This window comes from Cebidichthys violaceus, unplaced genomic scaffold, assembly GCF_023349555.1.
Source record: "Cebidichthys violaceus isolate CVI_PGR_0920_01 unplaced genomic scaffold, fCebVio1.0.p SCAF_41, whole genome shotgun sequence".
Classification (NCBI taxonomy): Eukaryota; Metazoa; Chordata; class Actinopteri; order Perciformes; family Stichaeidae; genus Cebidichthys; species Cebidichthys violaceus.
In genome coordinates, this window is record NW_027176606.1 from 2,214,382 (window position 1) to 2,238,090 (window position 23,709).

At 43.3% G+C, this 23,709-nt stretch overlaps 1 protein-coding gene across 9 annotated transcripts in view; it reads left to right on the top strand.

Annotated features, from left to right (window-relative positions):
• Positions 1–23,709, top strand: part of dysf (dysferlin, limb girdle muscular dystrophy 2B (autosomal recessive)) — a 73,669-nt gene that overhangs the window by 38,628 nt on the left and 11,332 nt on the right. For 6 of the 9 annotated variants that reach the window (XM_068728309.1, XM_068728314.1, XM_068728310.1 and 3 more), the window contains 7 exons: positions 3,999–4,058; positions 10,750–10,848; positions 17,076–17,204; positions 17,432–17,587; positions 17,760–17,851; positions 19,646–19,816; positions 19,931–20,073. In XM_068728309.1, coding sequence (XP_068584410.1) covers positions 3,999–4,058; positions 10,750–10,848; positions 17,076–17,204; positions 17,432–17,587; positions 17,760–17,851; positions 19,646–19,816; positions 19,931–20,073 — 850 coding nt within the window. The remainder of the gene's footprint in view (positions 1–3,998; positions 4,059–10,749; positions 10,849–17,075; positions 17,205–17,431; positions 17,588–17,759; positions 17,852–19,645; positions 19,817–19,930; positions 20,074–23,709) is intronic. The other 3 variants (XM_068728315.1, XM_068728318.1, XM_068728316.1) reach the window with 1 other exon arrangement.

Sequence of the window (23,709 nt, forward strand, 5' to 3'; positions counted from 1 at the left end):
TGTGTGTGTGTGTGTGTGTGTGTGTGTGTGTGTGCGCGCTACAGTGTGCATAAACAAACACAGGGAGTCTGTTCCTTGTTAGTTGTCTCCTGTCTCATTATTCCCACAGGACCGCACTGGAACTCTCTCTCCATCTTTTTTTTTCATCTGCACCTTCCTTCCTCATCTCCTTCCTTCCTTCCTTTCCTTGCTACCTTCATTCATTTTCTTCCTCCCCGGCTTCTTTGCGTCCTCACACTCTTTCTCCTGCACAAGTCTCTCCATCCCTCTTTCCCGTCTTCCTTTGTTGCCGTCTTTAACTTCTTTCACACAACTCCTCCTGCCTCCTTCTCCTTTTCACTTCTTCCTTTCTCCCTCCCTCCTTCCTTCCTTCCTCCTTTGCTCAATTCTACTGAACTCCCTTCACCCCTCCTAATCCCTCCTATCCCTCTTCATTCTTCTTTCACTCCTTCATTCATCCCTTTCCTCCATTCTTTCCTCCCTACATAGATTATTACCTCTTCCTTCCTTCCATCCATCCTTTTCCTCCTACATCCTTCTTTACTTCCGCCTTTTCATTTTTCCCTGGACGACAGTTTCATCTTAAGCCAAATACCTTTCTTCCTTTCATGCCATTTTCCCTTCACAATTCTCCCTCTTTCATTTCTTACCTCAATCGTTTCTTACTTTCTTCTTTCCTTCCTTCTTTCCTTCTCCTCCTTTTCATTCATTTCTTCCCCACACCTCCTCCTGTGTACATACACCCCTTTCTCCTCTCTACTCCACTCCTTACTTCCTACCTTTCCTTCCTTCGTCACATTCTGTCTCCCTTCCTCTTTGACCTGCTTCTCTCCATCTCTACCTCCATCCCTCCTTTTCTCCATCCTCCCTTCTCTGATTTGTTTCCTCCTGCACCCTTCTTCATCTGCTTTTCTTTACCTTCTTCATTTTTTCTAACCTTAGTTTCCTCTCCCTTTTCTCTCTTCTTCATCATGTTCTCTCCATCTTTATTTCCCTCCATCACTCTGTTTTCCTCTTTCACTCCTTTGTGCCGTGTCTGTCCACATTCCATATTTCTTTGTCTTTTCTCTCTTTCTGTTCCTCCATCCCGCTCCCTTCCTCTATGCAACTCCTTCTCCCATTCCTTCTTTCCTTCTCTATCTATCAAGCTGACAGTTGGTTTTTAATGTGGTAGCTCATTAAAGGGCACGTTACCCTCCTCTTTTTCTTCTTCTCTCCCTTCATTGTTGTGGTTCATCAACCACTCGTCCCCTCTGTGATCCCTCCATCATCTTCAAATCCTCTCTGGTCTTTAATTTATTTGTGTGTCCGTCTTTGTTATCCCGTTACCCACAGGCGCCACGACAGCTACACACACACACACACACACACACAGACACACACACACACACACACACACACACACACACACACGTCTTACTGCGTTTCAAACAAAAACTATTTAATATCGACGAGGTCAAAAGCTTTTTTTTCTTTCTCTCTTCCACTCTTGATTTAACATAAGTAAAGACCTCAAGGGATTGTCTCTAATAAACAGCTGTTACCTCATACTTACGACACCGACCCCCTGCACTCCCAAAACCACACACACACACACACACACACACACACACACACACACACACACATCGTTTTTTCCATTCTCTTGCGCTGATGCAAAAACTCGATTGTCTTATTGTGTTTGTGGAGGGGGCGGCATTAAATGTTCGGTGACAAGGGAGGTCCAGAAATGCACAGTATGAGCCAAGCTAATGTTCATCAGGATGTCGGGAGTCCAAGTGGGGTGTTGACTTTAGCGCACACGCCCTGTCGTTAACAACCCCGATCCAATTAAAGTGCTTTGACATCAAAACATCTCTGCGTGGATACAACAACAGCGATGCGACCGCTTACATTTGCGGTTGACGGCTAAAAGTTCGGCCCAAAATGTTTGCAGATTCTGAGCAGAGAAGAAACCCATTATCATGCTCGATATAAAGGTATCTTTATTGATGCTAATACGAAAGATTTTTGTTTGATTTTTTTCCTTAATTTCAATGAAGGTAGACTTTAAATATTAAAAGCACCTGTCAGTATAACGCTGTACAATTTAGCAGCACTACAGAATTTGACCCACCAAATGGCTATAAAGTTATCAAAGACTGAACAGGATGACTTTCACAAAGATATAAACATCACAGACGTCTAAACAGACGCATGACTTTCACCCAGGAGGACATTGTTCGTGTCCCGTGTGAAACCAAAAGTGAACCCTTGACTTAATAATTTGACCACTTAACTTCCGTACGGAAATTAATATACTTAACAAACATCCTTACAAACACAGGACTTTCACCCAGGAGGACACTGTTCATGTCCTGTGTGACTTATTTACATTACATGCAGATCTAACTTAATATACAGTACGTATCAAACATCTTTTCAAACCGCATACGTAACAAACGTCTTTATACGTAACAAACGTCCTTTCAAACCGTATATGTAACAAACGTCTTTATACGTAACAAACGTCCTTTCAAACCGTATACATAACAAACATCCTTATACGTAACAAACGTCCTTTCAAACCGTATACATAACAAACATCCTTATACGTAACAAACGTCCTTTCAAACCGTATACATAACAAACATCCTTATACGTAACAAACGTCCTTTCAAACCGTATACATAACAAACATCCTTATACGTAACAAACGTCCTTTCAAACCGTATACGTAACAAACGTTGTTAGACGTAACAAACATCCTTATATGTAACAAACATCCTTTCAAACCCTATACGTAACAAACGTTTTTATACGTAACAAACGTTTCTATATGTAACAAACGTTTTTATACGTAACAAACGTCCTTACAAACAGGACTTTCACCGCCGTTTGTGTGAAACCAAAAATCAGCTATTGACCTATTTATAGTGACTATTATAATTGTGTACTTAACTTTATATACCTAACAAATGTCCTTACAAACCATTATTATTTCTTAAACATAACCAAGCAGTGTTGTTTGAAGGTAACCACGCTCCCAAAATTCTGGATCCTACATGTCCGACAATGCAACCAGCAGCATCTTTTAATTAGATATTTAAAATCCCACACCCAGTTTGTGACACAAGCCTTTGGGTATAAACGAGTAGTTTAAAAGCCCAGACATCTTCAGGGTTATTGTCTCAGACTTCACGAAGCCCCTCGAGACCCTGAAAGGACCGGGGACTCTCGGGGGACCGCTACAAGGCTCCAGGACAGTTGCGTTATGTGCTAGACAAGCTAGCAAAGTTACCAAAAAGTAGCCTACTGATGCCTTTGGTTCTACCCTCACATGTGCAGGTTGTAGCAACTGTTTTCACTAGTAGTAGTAGTATCTGAGAGTAATACATAAGAGTAGTGTATGAAGGGATTAGTAGTCCAACTGCTGATATTCGGTATTACTAGTATCTGCAGTAAACAGCCCCAAAAAGTATTTATCCAACTTTTGCTCCTTGTATCATTTGAGCCCGCACATGTGGAGGTTTTTCGCGTCCACGCTGTTTTTTTGTTTTTTTACAGCATCCCTGCCGCGCCCTTCCTGTCATCTTCTTCTTCTTCTTCTGCTCCTCCATGTGCTCAGCTCCTCCGTGACCTCATCTAAACACTTTGTCTTTCTAATCTGGGCCTCTGTCGTGCCCGATCAGCGTTTGCCCAAACGCTGCAGTCTGTTTGATTTAAGTCAATGGTTTTTTTTTTTGATTATTTGTTGCCGTTTGGGGGAACACACGATGGTGACGACGACGTTTTTGTGCGTTTGAGTCACTAATACGTCTGACGGTGCTAGTAAGCAATGTCTAACGACGTTAGCGTTCAAGAATAGTGTGTTTAATGTGTAATGCCAACCATTACAAACCCATAGATTATGTGAAATAATACATATAACGCTGATATTTGATGCTAATATTGTGGCTAACCCTAACCAGCTAACCTGAACCTGTGTATGTTTTTACATGTGTGCATGTGTTTCGTAGCTGGCGGATGGATCCGGCTCAGCTATGATTAACCTTTCCGCCTCTAGTTCCAGCCTCCATGTAGGTAACAAACTCATCTTTTAACTTCATCCATTCATGTTCAAACGCGTAACCAGAATGTCAAACATACTTTCCATCTACCTGTTTTAAGTCTTGATTTTGTTACCATCCATGACATTTAAAGATACAGTACTACTTTCTTTCTTCTTTTCCCCCATTTTTCATTCAAATGCTCATGATGTTAGTGAGAGATTAAAGTTGATAACTGTTATATCTCTGTTCACATTGGTAACATAAATAGTCTGTACTCACTTCTCTAACCTTATATTCATGATCAAGATTTAAAAGCGCATTATATAGTATTATAAATGGTAATAAAACGAGGACCGACACCAAAGAATAGCAGGGATGTATTTAAACATGTAAAACGTGATAAGAAATAAGACTTTTCAAAACTCAAACTGATATTAAAGTGTCTTAAATACGATTTGCAGCTGCCGTGATCCAGATCAAGTCCGTATACTGTCGATTTTTAAAGCCTTTAAAGGGCCGCAGATGCACTGCTCTAAGGACGGTAGAGGACCAAAACGCTACGATTCTTTGAAGTAATTCCTGCCTTTTTTCTGTGTTTTACATGCAAGGCAGCAGCAGCAGCAGCGATCCCGTTTTCGGGTGAAAAGCCCTTTTTTATTGATGAAGTTTATTCAATGCGAGACACCGATGGATAACTCTGGCTGCACAGAGACGAGGGCCGACGTGGAAGGAAAAATTGCGCTTTCGCTCCGGGATGAAACGAGAAACTTTTTTACATTTCGCCTTTTTTTTTTTGGTCGCCGCTCAGGAAAATACTGTTCTACTGAGAGAAATCCTGTTTTTTTATTTTACAAAGCGACGCACGGCGAGCCGTGTGGTTATGGAGGAAACCCGATCCCGGGTCTGAACGGGAGAGACCCACGCTCCTCGTTACATTCTTCCGTTTTATTTATCTAAGCCAGGTCAATTTGAAGACTTAGCTTGACCCGGACCAGACTGCGCACACAAATACACGCATCCAGTAGTGCTCGCTGCCTCCTCGCTCGACAGTAATTGGGGGTGATTTCTTTCTCTCCAAACATAGATATTTGTTTTATTAAGGGTCAGATATTGAAACCAGTCAAATTAAAGGCTCGGCTTTCTGTCTGGCCGGGGCCAAAGTCAACAGAGCTGCTATAGATCCTCTATACCGCAAGGCTCTGTTAGCAGACAGTTACTAAAGGGCCGAGGGAGGGATGGATGAACGAGAGAGGGTTAAAGAGGGAGAAAGTGACTTAAGGAGAAGCAGAGGGAATAAAAAGAATCAGTTCGACTGAAATTAGGAGAAAGGAGGGCGGACTAATATCTCATGGCACCAGAGAACCAAAGCTCGCTCTCTCATGTGCCGTAAATCCTGGCTTCTTAATCTCTGGGTCGCGACCAAAAAACGGGTCATGGGCGTACGTCTGATGATTACCAGATTACTGCAGCCGAGTGTGTGTGTGTGTGTGTGTGTGTGTGTGTATGTGTGTGTGTGCGCGCGCGCTTCCAAGGCGGATCAGTCGGATTCGGTTTCAGAGTTGGAGAAGTTTAAGAAGATCGGCTGTCGGTAGCGTCATGGCTCCTCAAACCTCGGAGGCACCGACCCCCCCTTGAGATATTTCAGATCTAACGGCGCTCAGATGGAAAATGAACATCGTGTGTCACGTTTCATCGGCGGCGTCCAGGCTTGATGATGGTTTTGCATCAAACCAGCGTTTTTTGTTTTTTTTTCTTTCTTTTCACTCCCTCCTTTTTAGGTAGTTGCGTTCGGGTCCATGTCGTCCAAGTTTGTGCCCCTTTCAAAAAATTGTGGTCGCGCTGAAGTCTATCCTTTGCCATTAATTCTCATCAAAACTATCGCAGGTCGTCGCCAAAAAACAGTCAAGTTCGGTTATAATCCCGCTCTCGAAAACGTTGTCGTTGGCCTCCTCGTTCCATAAATCCTTCCTGGCTGCTTCTAGAACCAGACAAAACTGGAATGGCTTCATGCCAGCTGACTTTGTGGCATTTTGGGGGGGTTTATGAAACACACATTTATGGCCCTATAATGACACTGTGACCAGAAACAAGATGTCAAAATAGCTCACTAAATCATTGTTGTTTTTCTTGTTCTGCTAATTTCGACCGCAGACTGATGCAAGCTGCCGTTCACCTCCAGAATCTGAATGCTGCGCATATTTCGCTGCCCAGAATGTGGTCCAAAATGTGCCCGCGCACTTCTGGAGGACACGGGTGTATTGCTTTTATAAGTCCACCGGCTTAGACTTGAGCATATGGGACACTTCAGAATTAACAGCTCCTAAATGTCACCCAAAGCAGACGTCTCTGCTCAGGTATTTGTTACGTCAATCCGTCCAGATTTGCAAGTCAAAAGATTGAAATCTGGGCAAAATTGGGTTAAAAAGATGTTTTAAAGCTGCTGTAATGAATATTTGTATACTACCTATGGATGACTGTGGATAACCCACAAAGAAATTGTCATCCTCTATCATAATACATCCAAATCTCTAACTGACCTGTTGGCAGTCGAGTTGCACTTTGGGTAATGTAGGCACCAGGTTCCTGATAAGGAAGAAGAATGAAATAGATAATATGTGACATCATCCTGTGTGACTCTGCGATTCACTATAACTCTTAATGTGTTCATATAGCAGGACGTGCAGCCTTAGATTTTCGGGTTAATTATGTCAATGGTCAAATTTAAGCTTTTAAAGCAAACTGAATAGTCGGAGATGTGCGATCCCTGCACCGATTCAATGGTGGCAATATCGTCGCTGATGCTACAACCCAGTTGGTATTTAGCTCGTTCCAAACCCGCCAGAAATCTGACACGCATCATTTCCTGCAAGAAGTGTAGAACGGCGAATGGAAAAGCTTTCAGGGACTCGATACAAGACGGAGTCACTACTGTGTAATGTCAATCAGGGATTTGAAAAGAAGACATTTATTGATGTGAAAATGCCACGGATTTTTACTTGAGGCTTTTGGCGCTCTGCCTTGAAACCACAGCGGAGGGAATGACAAACACACACAAACAAACATCTATTCCAGTCTTTCCACATCCTTCACATTGTGCTTCACTTGTCAAGTGTTCACCAGGTATTTGTGTTCGCCGGTGGCCGTCGGTTACTTCTAAATCCATCACGGTTAGAGTGTGTTGTAGAACAGAGGATGCATGGATCTCACGGGGTGGGAGACCCGACCAATTCCCCCCCCAACAACAGGACCACCAAATCTCAACCCGGTTCAAAAAGTACGAGATTTTGGAGCGACACGATAGACTCCAACGACATCAAAGTGAGTCTGTCCTCCTGTGACCAACAGGAGGAAGTCAGGTGACATTGAGGAGGAGATCAGGAGGTGAAACGAGGAGAATCGAGGCTTGTTGTCGCAACACTTTTCCTTAAATTGTCACTGATTATCACTTTTATTTGCACTTTTTTGGGGACGCTTAAGAGCGACTTCTTGGTGTTGAATTGTCTACAAAAAGCTCCCGGACTCTCCCATCACTTTTTGGTTTCAATGAGACTTAATTTTTCCTTTTTGCAAGAGGCTCTTCCAGCTTCAAGGTTTGCCTCTTTGACCTCTGACCTCTCCCACCGCCGCGGACGGGGATTTCCCCTCTAAAAAAGCACTCATGCGGCAGCTCGGAGCTCTTACGTAAACCCAAGTTCTTGGCAGTGCCAGTCTGGGGTTTTGGTTAGCCTGGCTTTCCCTGCAGGGCGTAATGATAGCCTGCAAAAACCACACCGACACCCTGAACAGACCGCTGCATGTACGCTAAATACCCGTCGCAGTCTGGAGCGCTCCCCCGGCGGCCTTAATCTGTCTGAATCGGGAGCCGCGGACTCCAGCGAACACACCTTGACACACGATTCCTGGCGCCTCTGTCATCAATGCTTGGCACCGGCTGCACACAGAGGGCACGTTAACACACACCAGACACTTCACGCCTCAGACACACACTGTGTGTGTGTGTGTGTGTGTGTGTGTGTGTGTGTGTGTGTGTGTCCTCCACGTGCTGCCCTTTTCCATGCCATGCTGCCACTTTGGAAAAATGAGGAACTGCATAGTTTTCCCCCTTCAGTGTGTGTGTGTGTGTGTGTGTGTGTGTGTTGTGTGTTGTGTGTCTGTGGGAAGTAGGAGAAAGGGGATTCCACACCGACCCAGTGCCATAAGAGCACTTTTGTTCTAAACACACACTGAAACACACTAAAACACACACAAAGGAAAAAGTGGTGCATGCGTCATGAGTGTGTTTTAAGCCGGAGTGGTCCTCGGAGGGTTGAAGGTTGCAGGGCGGGGACTGTGTGTGTGTGTGTGTGTGTGTGTGTGTGTGTGTGTGTGTGAGACAGGGTAGGGGCTGGTAGTTTGATCTGTCCCCTCGGTATTCCCCATCTTTGTAGTCGTTGTTTCCCTGTTGCGTCAGGGCCAATGGGCTGCCGTCAATACACACACACACACACACACACACACACACACACACACACACACACACATGCGCACACACACACACACTTCTGTGAGAAAATGCTCAAAAACGAAGGTCTAAATAGAGCGCTCGCCGTTGCCAATGTGAACAGAGTTTTAGTAAATCTGATGGATGAGGCTCCATGCTTGATAAAAACACAAGACAGGGTTTCATTCAAAGATGTTATACACCCCCCCCCCCCCCCCCAAGAAATAAAATCATATCATATAAATCAAAATAACTCTTATCCAAACCACAGAAAGCCATCAGTCAACATTTCAAAACATTATTCTCCAAAAACAGAACGACATTGTGAGCGCTCACGGTGACTCATGGCTGTAATAGTGAGACTTTTAACGGCCTTCACCTTCATGCCAGCAGTCGCTCTGTAATAGAGGGATTTCTTTCTTTCTTTCTTTCTTTCTTTCTTTTTAAATGGTGTATGTTTCACTTTTGGAATGAAACACCTTAATGTCTAATGAGAATAGGTTTTATGAAATGTGTTGAAAAGCTACTAATCCTGTTGTTTGGTTGCATTGATTGCGAGTGAAATTAACTGTCTGACCTGTCTTTTAACGCCGACACTAGATGTTACAATGGGTAAGTGTGTGAGCGACTTTGTTTGATCATATTAGACAGTGATGGATCACACAATGCTGCGATGCAAAATAAGTATTATGAATAAGTTATCGAGCTTTGTGTTTACACTTTGAAAGTGTCCTGCCTCTGTTTTACTAGCGTCTGCAACATTCAGCGTCTAATTCATAATTTTTTCTGAGAAAATGAAGCGTGTTCCTGCAACCCGTTCTCACTCCCAACTCGTCAAATACAGACACTTTGTGCCTCTTTGTTACTTAACCAGCAGCTGGTACTCCACTAAGGCTCTGTAGGAGTGAAGGTTTTAGGTCAAACAAACACAGGACTTTCACCCAGGAGACCGCTGTTCCTACCCTGTGTGAAACCGAGTGAATGTGACTTATTTCATCATATTTATGTTTACTTTACTAACAGCAATTACATAACATCATTATTCTACATAACAGTTATTTGAACCCAGACCACAACCTCTACCGTAAACCTGACAAAGTGGTTTTGTTTTTGCGTAAATAAATCTAACGTAAGAAAAAAACAGAAACTGACGCGGCGTCCAAAACGGACTCTAGAGGGGCACTTAGAGCGTCATAGTTTGACTAGTTGGGTGTGGGAACTTGATGGCTCTTGAGGTTTCCCATTCCATATTCCAACAGGAATCTGCATCCGCTACAGCATTTGCTATATTCGCCATTATTGCCTTCGTGGTTTTAGATAAACAAACGCACAACTTTGTGAGTACAGAAAAGGCTACAGCTTATTTATTTTTTTGACCTTTCCAGCTGTAATCTCTGCTGTCTGAGAAGATAGACGGACAATAAACATACATATTAAATGAACATAAAAAAGACATTCCTCATCTAAACGTATGAAGCGAGCCTCACAGCGTATTGCTCCAGAAAAGCTCAAGGCTTGATTGTTAGTTATTAGAATCATCACAGATGTCAATGGGACTTTGAATGAGATTGTTGTACTTCTGGACCAGAAGTTACAGATTCACTTCGGCTCTCTATAAGCAACACCAATGACTTCACTGAGAAGAAGCATTCATTCATACATCAACATACATTTTGCAACTTTTCGTCCGCGTTGGTTCTGTCCCCCTTCGTGCCTCCTGATGTTGCCCGTTTCCATTACCTCAGATCGGCCCGTATAGCGCGACCTTAATGCCGGGGAGCCACCAGAGGCATTTTTTTTTTTTTTTTACTTGCGTTGACGTGACTTGGCTGGCTCTACGTTGCCATGCGATCATTGGAAAAAATCATGAAAAGCGGGTTATTTCTGAGCCCGGCGGTGAGCTGCTCTACAAATGGCAAACGTCACTCACTGTGGGTCTTTAAAGTGTTTTAAAAGGTAAAAAGGTCATCGCAGGAGTTCAGATGTTGAGCAGAATCAACCATGTAGGGTTCACTTCATTTGGTGCGAGAGGACATGAACTCTGATTTATTAAATACAAAGTTTTGGATCCATGAATGGTTGAGGAAAAAATACCCAATTCATGTCACAAGTGACGCCCTGAATATTGACGTTCAAAGCGGCTTATGAAGTCATTACAATCTCCTAACGCTTCACATTTAGCTCCTCCTGCTCACTGTTAACCTGCCGACCTCTGACCTATGAATCTGTGACCAACAGGAAGAGGAGTTCATGGACTGGTGGAGTAAGTTCTACGCCTCGACCGGAGAGAAAAAGAAGTACGGGACGTACCTGGAGAGAGGCTTAGACACGCTGAAGGTAAGACATTAAAGCTCCAATTCAACAAATGTACAATAGACAGAAAATAACCAAATGTACTTTGATCATCTGGGTTTTTCAGTCCGATGAAACATTTGGTGGTTATACGGCATCAACGTCTTTTTAGGAGGCGCGTTATAGAAAAAGCCTCAATGTCATGATAACTTATGAAGTAAATGGACATTTTACGTATTTAGAAATAAAGCAACTAGCTGGAAACCAGAGGTACATTTGTATGTCGTCGACACATGCTAACATTTTAATACACACTACGCCCACCCAGTCTTCCACAAAATGACGATATCGTACAAGTACATTTTTAAACATGTGATAACCCAACAAAAGTACCTGGTTATGCTTCGGCAACAAAGCAGTTGGTTATTTGTGATTTGTCAAAAGTAAACAAAATCCTCGACAAAGTACGTTTTTCCTCAAAACGTAATCCACAATGTAGTTTAGTTGTGGGATTAGGAGACACGACAGGTAAGCTAACTGTTAGGAGACAGCTAGCTACAGGTAGCTACAGGAGACAGGTAGCTACATGCTAAGTTCCGGTGAGAAATGGCAGCTAATAGCGGTGATACCGCTAACATCTGACATCAGGTGTGTGGTTGGTTAATCTCTTCAACAGCTGGCCAATCCTAGCGTTGGTGTCACCACAGCAGCAAGTCCATTTTTAACGCCATTAAAGCTGCAACGAGGCAACAGATCGCTACATGCTAACAGCTAAGTCAGCTGAGTCATTCTGCTTTGCATTTCTTTTCTTTTTTTACGTATTTATTTATTATTTTCATTTACATACTCCAGTCTATATTATGTAATAATACCGCTTTTCTAGCAATTAGATTATTCATTGTCCAGGGAAAGAATAAAGAAATGATTTGTTGAAAAAAACGGAAAAGGGAAAAAAGAAAACACAGAAGATGAAGATGGTGAAGATGAAGGAAAAGAAAGAGAGTGATGGAGAAAAAACCATGAAGAAGATGGAGACAGTGCAGCCCTTTGTTTTGCTCTAAACTTCACCATTTAAATCACATTTTTGCGCTCCTGCCAGTTCCCCCTCCATCAGTCCCGTCCTCCCAACCCTCCCCCGTCCTCCCCCTCTCTTCTCATGCCCCATCCTCGCGGCCCGGGGCGCCGTGACATTCCGGCCGTTTTTTCCGTCCGACTCCGGTGACTCATCCGTGTCGAAGTCTCCTCGGGATCGCCGCAGTGGGACGCAATCGGGAGTAAACGGGGCCGTTTTCTACGACGTTGGCGGGTCCGAGGCGAGGGATCACGTCAGTCTGTCTGTCTTTGGTCTCTCGTTTCTTTTTCACCCTGCCGTCCCCGGAGCCCCTCCGCCGTCGCCCACGCTCTCTTCAACCCCTCATCCCGAATTCTCTCGGCCCAAAACGTCGACCTTTTTCCCCTCCGGCGGGACTCAAAGCTCACGTCAGTCTTCTCGTCTGATGCCCAAACAAATGACTAATCGTCTCAGGATTTGGCCTTTTTTTTTTACTGCCTTTAAATGAGACCTCTAACCTCTCCCTTGAAAGCCATTTCACATCAGTGCAGCTTTACGTCTGTCCTCTGTTCATGCGTAGAGCTTTCGGCTGTTTTTTTGCAGCTGTAATATCAGTTTTCTGCATGTATCCTTGCATACATGTGAAAGGAATGTTTAGATGACGAAAAAAGCTTTTACGTAGAGCTTCATGGAAGATTAAAGTCACAATGATTTGTTAGTTAGTCGTCCCCGAAGGGTGAAAGCTCTCTCTCGTTTTGGAGCAAGCTTTCGTTTCGCCTTGCTGTATTTTTGGGCGCCATTTTTGTAACTTCCTCTTAGATAACAATCTGGCACCTGGTTGAAACTAAATCCTGGACAAAGTACGTTTTTTCCTCAAAACGTAATCCACAATGTAGTTTAGTTGTGGGATTAGGGGACAGGACAGGTAAGCTACATGCAGCATGACATGGAACGTTCCAGTGAGAAATGGCAGCTTTTTTGTTGAGGTTGACGCCCAGAAACATCACCGAACTCTGCAAAATAAGGAAAGATAAACTTCTAGTGGCTCATAAGTGGTGATTGAGAGGGATTACTTAAGTCTAAACAGTGGGGGTTTTTTTGTGCCTTTTTAATAAATTTGCAGAAAATTTTTGAAAGCATCGGTGAAATACATTGCCGACGTATCGATCGATCTCATGCAAAAGTAGTTGAAAAGGATCCTCTGAGGAGCAGGAAGTCCGTGCCGTACATGCTCTTGTGTCTTTTCCTTCGTATTAAAACATTAAAACTAAACGGCACAGCAGAGAACAAACGCTTTCCTCAATAGTCGTTGACCTTTGAGCAGCTCTTTCCATTTTTCAACTGGGTGTATATGTATATATATATTTTTTTTTTTCATTCAGGAAGCTTATTAAATGGTTTCACCCCCGCCGATGGAAACACATCTAAGTCGCTTTTGTGGTTTTTTTTGCGACATTTCAAAAAACTTTGCTCAAAATTCACTCGACAGTTGGATGGAAACAAGCGAAACGGACCAATGAGCCGCTGGTTCCGTCGTCTCTTTGCCTCCCTTTCACCCTCTCCTCACTCCCACCCCCGTGCCAACGCCTCCCTTTTTTTTAATTTACTCCCTCCTTCCCTCTTCTCTCCTCCGGGTGCTTTCTTTCCTTTGACAACCCCATTCAGTCAGATCTGCTACTGTCTTGGGGAAATGAGCCACTGTTTCCAACCTTTCCAAACCACCCTTCACCTTCCTCTCAACCCGTCGCCACCGCCTCCTTCCTCCTCGCCCTCCTCTGTTCGCTTCTGCCCGGGTTTGCTACTGTCGGCTGAGACGCGTTTTCCAGCCTCGCTTTGACCCGAGGTAAACTCTGCTCAGCTTCTGAACAAAATCCTCACCTTTCCTCTCGGGCCAATCGGCGCCGCCGTCGCCTCCTTTTTCTGTCACCTTTCCGTGTCCGTCGGCTCCCCGCCGCTGCCCATCCTCCTCAGTTGCATCATGGACTTTGCACGGAGGTCCTCCAGAAAATGAGCTGTGGAAATAAGCAAAGCAATTATCTCTTTAGCTTGATCTTCTGAGACTAACTTAATCCGCTAAATCAACTCTCTGAGCAGGTGAATCATTCGCAGGTTTACTTTGTTGTGCTCAAAGTGAAAAGAGCTCATCATCAATGCTGAAGAAGAACAACAAACATATGTATATGTGAACATGCAGAATTAGCTATTAGCAGTGTAACCATGAATGCACATACACCTATCAATAGAACAGCTCGATACTGAAGAACACTTAAAAACATGAAGATTCCTTGGCAAGTTCTGGATGTGTTTCGGTGAATTCTGAGTGTTTTTATTGGTGTTTGATGTGTGGTCGATGTCACAGATCATCATCTGAAAGTGTAAGTCGCACTTAATCTAAGTACATGTGTGTCGCGTCTGTGTGTTCACATTTGACCGACTTATCGGTCTGAGAAGAAGCGGCGTTTTAGAGTACCTGGTGTGCCTCCGTCGGCTGTGTATTCAAACGTTATCTATTAAAAGTATCATTCATATCATCAGATAAAAACCAAGTGTCCACCTCTACCTTCAGTGTCCTCTGTCCTTGTCTCACCCCTCTCCTCCCCTCTCGTCCTCTCGCCTGCCTTCTCTCTGCCTCCTTTATTCCTCGACAGTAGAATTGGTTTGTCTTTTTCGTCCGTCACAAAGACGCCGCTGTTTCTGTCCTCGTTATGACTCGCCTCACCTCTCTCTCTCTTTCTCTCTCTCTCTCTCTCCCCTTTTCTCTTTTTTCACCTCCTCCCTCCTTTCACCTCCTCCCCTGGTACTGGGTTTGGTGCGGGAGGATTGTGAGTTTGTTGTACTCTGGTGAGCCAGAGTTTCCACACTTGGTCTTTCATTTGCACCGTCAATTACAAATCGCTTTCTGTTACATGACAGTTGAACTTCTTTAATAGTGAGGGTGAGTCAGCGATTCACTTTGTTGAATGTTGAAGGGAGAGAGAAAAGAGCTAATGAGCACACCGGAGGTTTTGTTAGTTATGGTTTGATTATTGAGCTTGATTAGCTTTCAATCCTTCCGTTTCACCTCCAACATCGTAGACAAAGATGGATTCATCTATTTTACTTCAGCTTGTGCTACGGAGACAGCTATCAAATTACGTGACACATGTACAAATCAAATACCAGGCAGGAAACCATGTTCACACTTATGAGAGCTAACAAACGAAATACGTTAGCGTTAGCTCGCTTGTGAGCGGATTTCATGAGCACTTGATGTCGTAAAGCCACAAAAGCTTCCGTAGTTCCACTTTTCTAGACTCTGGGGAAGTTTTACAAATTCAAAAAGCTTCAAAATACACAAGAGGTGTATTTACCGACGTATTTATATCGTAGAACAGAACGTTGAGATGTTTCTGATGTGTCTTTGTGCTAAGCTACGTTAGCCATGAGAGACTAGCGTCAATCTTCTCCAGCGAACTCTTACAATGATTTGTGATTTAAAGGATAGCTGTATTCATATTTAAATAAGTTGTATGTAATCGTATATGTCAACCCTACAAACCCTGGTTCTTTGTCTTAAGCCTCTGTCTTCGCCCCCCCCCTCTCCCTTGGTACTGGGTTTGGTGCTCAAGTAGTGAAATGAACCCGCTGTTTCCAGGCCTCTCTCTCGTTTACATCATCTCCCCTCATCACTCTCTCGTTCTCCCGTTCCTCCCCCTCCATCCTCACCCTGCTTTTTCAACTCTTTCACCCCATCCCCACCCAAGTCTCAGACCAAGTATACCCGTCATCCCCCCCCCCTTTCCTGTCTAACCCTCTTTGTTTAATTACAAAGACGTGACAGCAGATGGACAATGAAAGACCACTATCACAACTTTCAAAAATCATAAAAGACATATATAAAATTGTATTTTGAATTCGACTCAAAGTACTTCATTCATTTATGCTAAACAGAACGATCTAAGATACAAATATGCTGATGTTAAAAAGAGTTTATATACACAAAGTCTCCAGACCATAGATGTCCAACAATGTCCGTCACTCAGTCGATTTCTATGTGGTCGGTTTTTGCGTCTCTTTGTAGTCATTTCTGTTGGTTTGTAGCAGTTATCTGTATGTTCTTGGACTTTCTGTGTCTACTAATTTATTACAATAAATGTAATTTAGCGCCTTTGTTTTGCACCTCTGTGGTCATCTTAGGTTGTTCGCTGTCCTTTTTCTGTGTCTTTGAGATTGTTTTTTTTTAATCTATTTTAAGACTTTTTACATTTCTGTGTGGTTGTTTTGTGTCTTTTTGTCGTATTATCGGGTCGTTGGTGTCTCTTTGTGGTTGTTCTACGACTTATTTCAGTTGTTTTGCACCTCCTTGTGGTCATTTCCTGGTTGCTTTGCGTCTCTTTTTAGAAATTTTGGGTCATTTGTAGTTGTTATGTGTATGTATTTGATCGTTTTGTGTATATTTGCAGTCAGTCAGCCTCTCGTTTTGCATCTTTTGGTCATTGTGAGTTGTTTGTAGTCCTTTTGTATCCATCTTTAGTACTTTTAAGTCTTTGTGATCATTTTGCATCCATGCATCGTCATTCTACATCTATTTCAGTTGTTTTGCATCTCCTCGTGGTCATTTACGGATTGTTTTGTGTGTCTTTGTCGTTGTTCTGTGTGTTTGGTCCTTTCGAGCCTCTTTGTGATTGTTTTTTTAGCTGATCAGTAATCCGTTCATGCTGACGTGAACCACTGTTTCCAGCTCGCCCTCTCAGAGTCCTCCTTTTTCAGCGACTGCCATTCTTCCGTGATGGGAAAAGAACGAGGGAAAGTGTGTGTGACCGATGTAGACAAACACCACTAATGATAACAAATGGATCTCTCTGTGCTCCTGACACATAGACGTCCCTGCCCAGATACAGTGCGTACGGTGCACACGCGTGACTGTGACATGCTGCTGAGTGGCGTTTGGCTCACGTTTAGAAGCCAATACCAGTGGCGTTACTCAGGTCCAATGTACTCAGCTAAGTTTGCTCTTTCCTTCGATTCTTTCCTTTTACACCTCCTCCTTCCTTTTCCCTCATCCACACTCTCTCTCTCTCTAACTTCTCGTTCTTTCCTCTTTTGCGCTCTCCTTCGACCCCTCTGTCCATCTCCTGTTTGGTATTCGAGTGCCACGTCAACACCACCACCAACACATCTAAAAACAAAGGAATACGATGTGATAAACCCCTCTCCTCCTCCTCCTCCTCCTCTTCCTCAGGTGTATGGCCAGGAGTTAGAGAACGTCGAGGGTTTTGAAGGCCTCTCCGATTTCTGTCAGACTTTCAAGCTGCAAAGAGGAAAGACTCAGGAGGAATCAGAAGATCCTTCAGTGGTGGGAGAGTTCAAGGTAAAAAACAGTTTTTATTGAGTTCATTTCTGCTCAGTTTGGGTCATTTTTTTGTCACGTTCGTTGTGTTTTGTGTTCGAATTTTACCCATTACTTGGGTAAGTACATAAGTAGCTGTTTGTTCACGACGATGACAACTCAAGACATCGTGTCGTCGTCTGGATGATGCAGAGACTTAAAGAGATGGAAAAGGTGTGATGTTTCATTTCCCTTCTTGCCGGGCCCAGGGTATGTTCAAGATCTACACACTGCCGGACGACCCCTCCGACCCCAATCCCCCCAGACAGTTCAGAAAGCTTCCTCCCAACGGCATCGAGGAGTGTTTGGTCCGGGTCTACGTCATCCAGGCTCAGGGACTGCAGCCCAAAGACGCCAACGGGAAGGTAAGACGGGAGTAGAGCAACTCATCTTTATCTATATATACCATTTAATGGACTGCAATAACGAGGATGAGGATACAGATATTATGTATTTAAGTAAACGAGAAAAATAGGATGGAATAATGAAATGAAGTGCAACCAAACGACATGGATGTGAGATGTTTTGTGTTTCCAGTGTGACCCCTACGTGAAGATCACGTTGGGGAAAAAGACCATCAACGACCATGAAAACTACATCCCTGGTACACTGGACCCCGTCTTTGGGAAGTACGTGACGCCCCTTTAAGCTCTCACTTTCTCTAACGCAGTCCAGTAAAGTCCGGAGCCGGACTTCACCCGGTGAAGCTAGTGAAGCATCTTAAAAACTTGCATTCTCTCTAATGTCCACCAGGGGGCGACTCCTCTGGTTGTATAGAAGTCTAGTCTAAAATGACTCTACTTCTCTCTTGATTTATTCCCTCAGTAAACATTGTAAACATGAGTTTATGGTCTCAATCTCTAGTTTACAGTCTTCTTCAATACAGCATGATGTTCATTTAGTACATTATGCTCCATTCAGAGTCAAACAGACCATAAAGCAGGGGGTGCTTTAGGGGCGGGGCTACACAGTGATTGACAGGTTGCTGCCACGGCGTTGTTCAGTCTGGAATTTGTCCGTGTTTTTCAGTTCATTAAAGTTAATTGTAACATTTAAAGGTTTTAATCAGCGCTGGGTTGTACTTAACTCCCCCCTCAAAACCATCGAGAAACACATTTATTTGGGAATACTCAACATTTACATTTAGTCACAGGTTTTGGGTGCATTTCTTAAGAATGTGAGATCATATTGAAGCTTAATACCAGATGTAAAGTTGTTAATTTAAGGCCGTCATCACATCAGTCTGCTTTAGTGGCCCCTGATGGCTCTGGGGCCCCCAAAGAAAACCACCTGTTACCTTGCAGCTTTAAGTGGCTTCTCGCTCAGTTTACCCGTCGTGTGATTTTTGGTTACAGTCGGAGAGCTTGAAAACAGAAAAATCACTGTGCTACACTGCAGGAAAACCCTCCTCTCTCCTCATTTATTTAACGCGTTAAATGAGGGGTGGATTTTGCTCTTTCCAGCCCAAACGCATTACTCAGATTTAAAAACCAAGGCAATCCTTTCCATGAAGCCATCACAGCGAGAGCGTGATTGACTGCATGCTAGAATTCAACAGGTTGACGGATTTATCTTGCGCTCTTCAGACATGCCACTGTCTGATCACTTTCCCCCCTCTCTGTCTCCTCTTTCTCTTCCTTTTCACACCAGTAGGGGTCGCTACACACACACCAATCCCAGTGTGAGCACAGGGGGCGGGGCTAAAACTGCTCTCTGTGATCAGCTGAACAAGCGGTGCAGCTCCTGATACAGACTCTGTTCTCTGTCACTGTGCATGCTATCAGGACTGAATTGACATATTTGAAAACAGACCTCATTACACTCTTTATCAACATCTGGTCACGTCCCCAAAGTTTATTGTCGTGTCACAAAATGTCCCGCAGAGTCACATTGCTTAACACGGCTCTCTGGCCGTCACCATTTGAATTGAAAACACACTGTTAAGGTTAAAGTTCTAAGAGGAGAACACAGACAACGTCGTGGTAACGCCCCGTCAATCACCGTGTAGCCCCGCCCCTAAACATCATGCTGTATTGAAGAAGACTGTAAACTAGAGATTGAGATCATAAACTCATGTTTACAATGTTTACTGAGGGAATAAATCAAGAGAGAAGTAGAGTCATTTTAGACTAGACTTCTATACAACCAGAGGAGTCGCCCCCTGGTGGACACTAGAGAGAATGCAGCTTCAAGACACTTCAGCTTTGGCTTCACTTTTCAGACCTTGCAGCCTGGTGATGACACGTCACAAATTAGAACTAATCATGCCACATCACATCCAAGCCCTAGACATCATCAGTGCATGTTTGTTTTGGAGTATTACAAGTTGATTTCCAGACAGTCCGATGTCCAGATACCACTCGGAGGTTTGTGACGCCACCATGAAGCCCTGAATCCGAGCTCAGACTGTTTCCCCCCTCCAGGATGTTCGAGCTCTCCTGTTCCCTCCCGCTGGAGAAGGACCTCCGGGTGATGCTGTACGACCACGACATGCTGACCAAAGACGAGAAGATCGGAGAGACGGTGATCGACCTGGAGAACCGCTTCCTGTCCAAATACGGGGCCATGTGCGGCCTGCCACAGTCCTACTGCGTGTGAGCAGTGGAATTTATTATCAGATACTGTAAAAGAAGTCTCTTTTCCCGGCCCCCCCCCTCTCTCTCTCTCTATCTAACCCACTCTCTCTCTCTACGTCTCTCGCCCATTAGGTCGGGGGTAAACCAGTGGCGGGACCAGCTGACACCCAGACAGCTGCTGTACCGAGTGTGCGAGCGCCGAAACCTGAGGAAGCCCGTCTACCAGGACGACGTGGTCCACTTCAGAGGAGACCGGTACACCGCTGCAGACCTGGGTGAGAGGGCGGACGCTCATAAATCCTCCGCAGTAAAGACTTTAAGGGCACCGGCAGATATGTTGTCTCTTTAGTCTGCGACACTAAACAGGTGAAAGAGGGATGAAGCTAACCGGCAGGTTGTGTGTCCTGTTACAGACGACGTCGTTTGTTTGGTGCAGGAGGGACAGGAAACGGAGAGGCCGAGTCATAAACGTGTGTCTCAGTTTATTTCCGTTAGTACATCACGTGTAGTACACTGTGTACTCTATGTACTTACTTGCGTAGTATGTGAACTCTTTTTTATTACCTTCAACGTTTGACCGCTTCTTCTTCTTCTTCTTCTTCTTCTTCTTCTTCTTCTTCTTCTTCTTCTTCTTCATCACCACCAACATTTAACAACTTCTTCTTCTTCTTCTTCTTCTTCTTCTTCTTCTTCACCACCAACATTTAACAACTTCTTCTTCTTCTTCTTCTTCTTCTTCACCATTACAACCAACATTTAACAACTTCTTCTTCTTCTTCATTACCACCAACATTTAACAACTTCTTCTTCTTCTTCTTCTTCTTCTACTTCTTCACCATTACAACCAACATTTAACAACTTCTTCTTCTTCTTCTTCTACTTCTTCACCATTACAACCAACATTTAACAACTTCTTCTTCTTCTTCTTCTTCTTCTTCTTCACCATTACAACCAACATTTAACAACTTCTTCTTCTTCTTCTTCTTCTTCTTCACCATTACAACCAACATTTAACAACTTCTTCTTCTTCTTCTTCTTCATTACCACCAACATTTAACAACTTCTTCTTCTTCTTCTTCTTCTACTTCTTCACCATTACAACCAACATTTAACAACTTCTTCTTCTTCTTCTTCTTCTACTTCTTCACCATTACAACCAACATTTAACAACTTCTTCTTCTTCTTCTTCTTCTTCTTCTTCTTCTTCACCATTACAACCAACATTTAACAACTTCTTCTTCTTCTTCACCATTACAACCAACATTTAACAACTTCTTCCTCTTCTTCTTTTTCTACTTCTTCACCATTACCACCAACATTTAACAACTTCTTCTTCTTCTTCTTCAACATTACCACCAACATTTAACAACTTCTTCTTCTTCTTCTTCAACATTACCACCAACATTTAACAACTTCTTCTTCTTCTTCTTCTTCAACATTACCACCAACATTTGACAGCTTCTTCTTCTTCTTCTTCTTCAACATTACCACCAACATTTAACAACTTCTTCTTCTTCTTCTTCTTCAACATTACCACCAACATTTAACAACTTCTTCTTCTTCTTCTTCTTCTTCTTCTTCTTCTTCTTCTTCTTCTTCTTCTTCTTCTTCTTCTTCACCATTACAACCAACATTTAACAACTTCTTCTTCTTCTTCTTCTACTTCTTCACCATTACAACCAACATTTAACAACTTCTTCCTCTTCTTCTTTTTCTACTTCTTCACCATTACAACCAACATTTAACAACTTCTTCTTCTTCTTCTTCTTCTACTTCTTCACCATTACAACCAACATTTAACAACTTCTTCTTCTTCTTCTTCTACTTCTTCACCATTACAACCAACATTTAACAACTTCTTCTTCTTCTTCTTCTTCTTCTTCTTCAACATTACCACCAACATTTAACAACTTCTTCTTCTTCTTCTTCTACTTCTTCACCATTACAACCAACATTTAACAACTTCTTCTTCTTCTTCTTCTTCTTCTTCTTCAACATTACCACCAACATTTAACAACTTCTTCTTCTTCTTCTTCTTTTTCTACTTCTTCACCATTACAACCAACATTTAACAACTTCTTCTTCTTCTTCTTCTACTTCTTCACCATTACAACCAACATTTAACAACTTCTTCCTCTTCTTCTTCTTCTTCTTCTTCAACATTACCACCAACATTTAACAACTTCTTCTTCTTCTTCTTCAACATTACCACCAACATTTAACAACTTCTTCTTCTTCTTCTTCAACATTACCACCAACATTTAACAACTTCTTCTTCTTCTTCAACATTACCACCAACATTTGACAGCTTCTTCTTCTTATGCACTTAAAGTAGCATGTGTGTGTGTGTGTGTGTGTGTGTGTGTGTGTGTGTGTGTGTGTGTGTGTGTGTGTGTGTGTGTGTGTGTTAAGAGAGTGAAAGGCTTGGAAGCTAGCAGGGTAGTTTGATTAGGGCATCATTGGCGCCACTGAACACACACACACACACACACACACACACACACACACACACACACACACACACACACACACACACACACACACACACACACACACACACACGCCCTTCGGTTCACTACTGATCCATCAGACCTTCCACTGTTAAAAAAGAGCCACTTTAATAGAAACACCCACATTCATATCGTCCACGTTCAGTAAAGTCACAGCAGATGAATCACTCACTGAGCTCCACCCACCTCCTCTTAACATTTGAACCTTCTGCTCCCCTTTATGTCTCCTTCATTTCTCCTTCTTTATTTATTGATGTTAAACGATATGAAGTCATGTTTATTGGGATCATTGTATTGATTTCTGTTCATAATGTGCTTTAGTGGTGCGTTCATAACCAACATATTTGCAATGAATTCATCTGAATCTGCCTTTCTCCATCCTACCGTCCTTCCTTTTTACCTTCCTTTCCTTCCGCTGCCTGCTTCTCCTTCATTGTCTCCTCTGTCCTTTCTTTTCTTTCTTCACCAATCTCTCTCTTTACTCTCTCCTCTTTCCTTCTTTCTTCCCACATTTACTATTCCCTCTTTCTTACCATCTTCTCCTTTTCCTCAGTATTTCCACTACCAGTCTTCTCCTTTATTTTCTCCTTCATCCTCTCTTTTTTTTTTTTTTACCTCTGGCACCTTTTCTTTTATCCTCCTTTCCTTCCTTCTTTCCTTCCCCTACCAGTCTGCTCCTTTATTATCTCCTCTATCCTTTCTTTCTTACCTTTGCCTCCTTTTTCTTTTCCCTCCATATTTCCCCAGCTTGTCCTCTACTTGATTGTCTCCTCTATCCTTTATTTCTTCCCTATGTCCCCTCCTTTCCCCCCGCTTCTGTCTCCTTAACTTCCCCTTCATTTTCTCTCCTTAATCCTTCATCCATCACCGATCAATCTTTTTCCTTTCCTTTCCTCCTCTCCTTTCTGAACCCCGTCCTCTCCCCTTTCCTTTCTTACCTTCCTGCTTCCTACATTTGTCCTTCCTGTTTTCTCCCTTCTCTCTTCTCTCTTCCTCTATTGTTGCTCCTCCTGTCCCTTACACTTCCTAACTCCTTTCCTCTTTTCTTCTCTTCTGTTTTTCTCCATCCTCCCTCCATCTTCTCCTCTGCTGCTAAGACTGCAGAACTTGGGAGCAGGAGGGGGAGAGAGGATGGAGGGAGGATGGAGGGGGAGAGAGGATGGAGGGGGGGAGTTAAACCACAGGACCACCTGAAGAGCGGAGCGATGAGATAAATATTCAAGATTCATTTTCACCCCTCCACACACACACACACACACACACACACACACACACACACACACACACACATATGTTCCATGGCTGCTGCGATGAAGGTCATGGTTGTGTTGGTGATTTATGGTACAACTTTGTGTGTGTGTGTGTGTGTGTGTGTGTGTGTGTGTGTGTGTGCGTCCATGC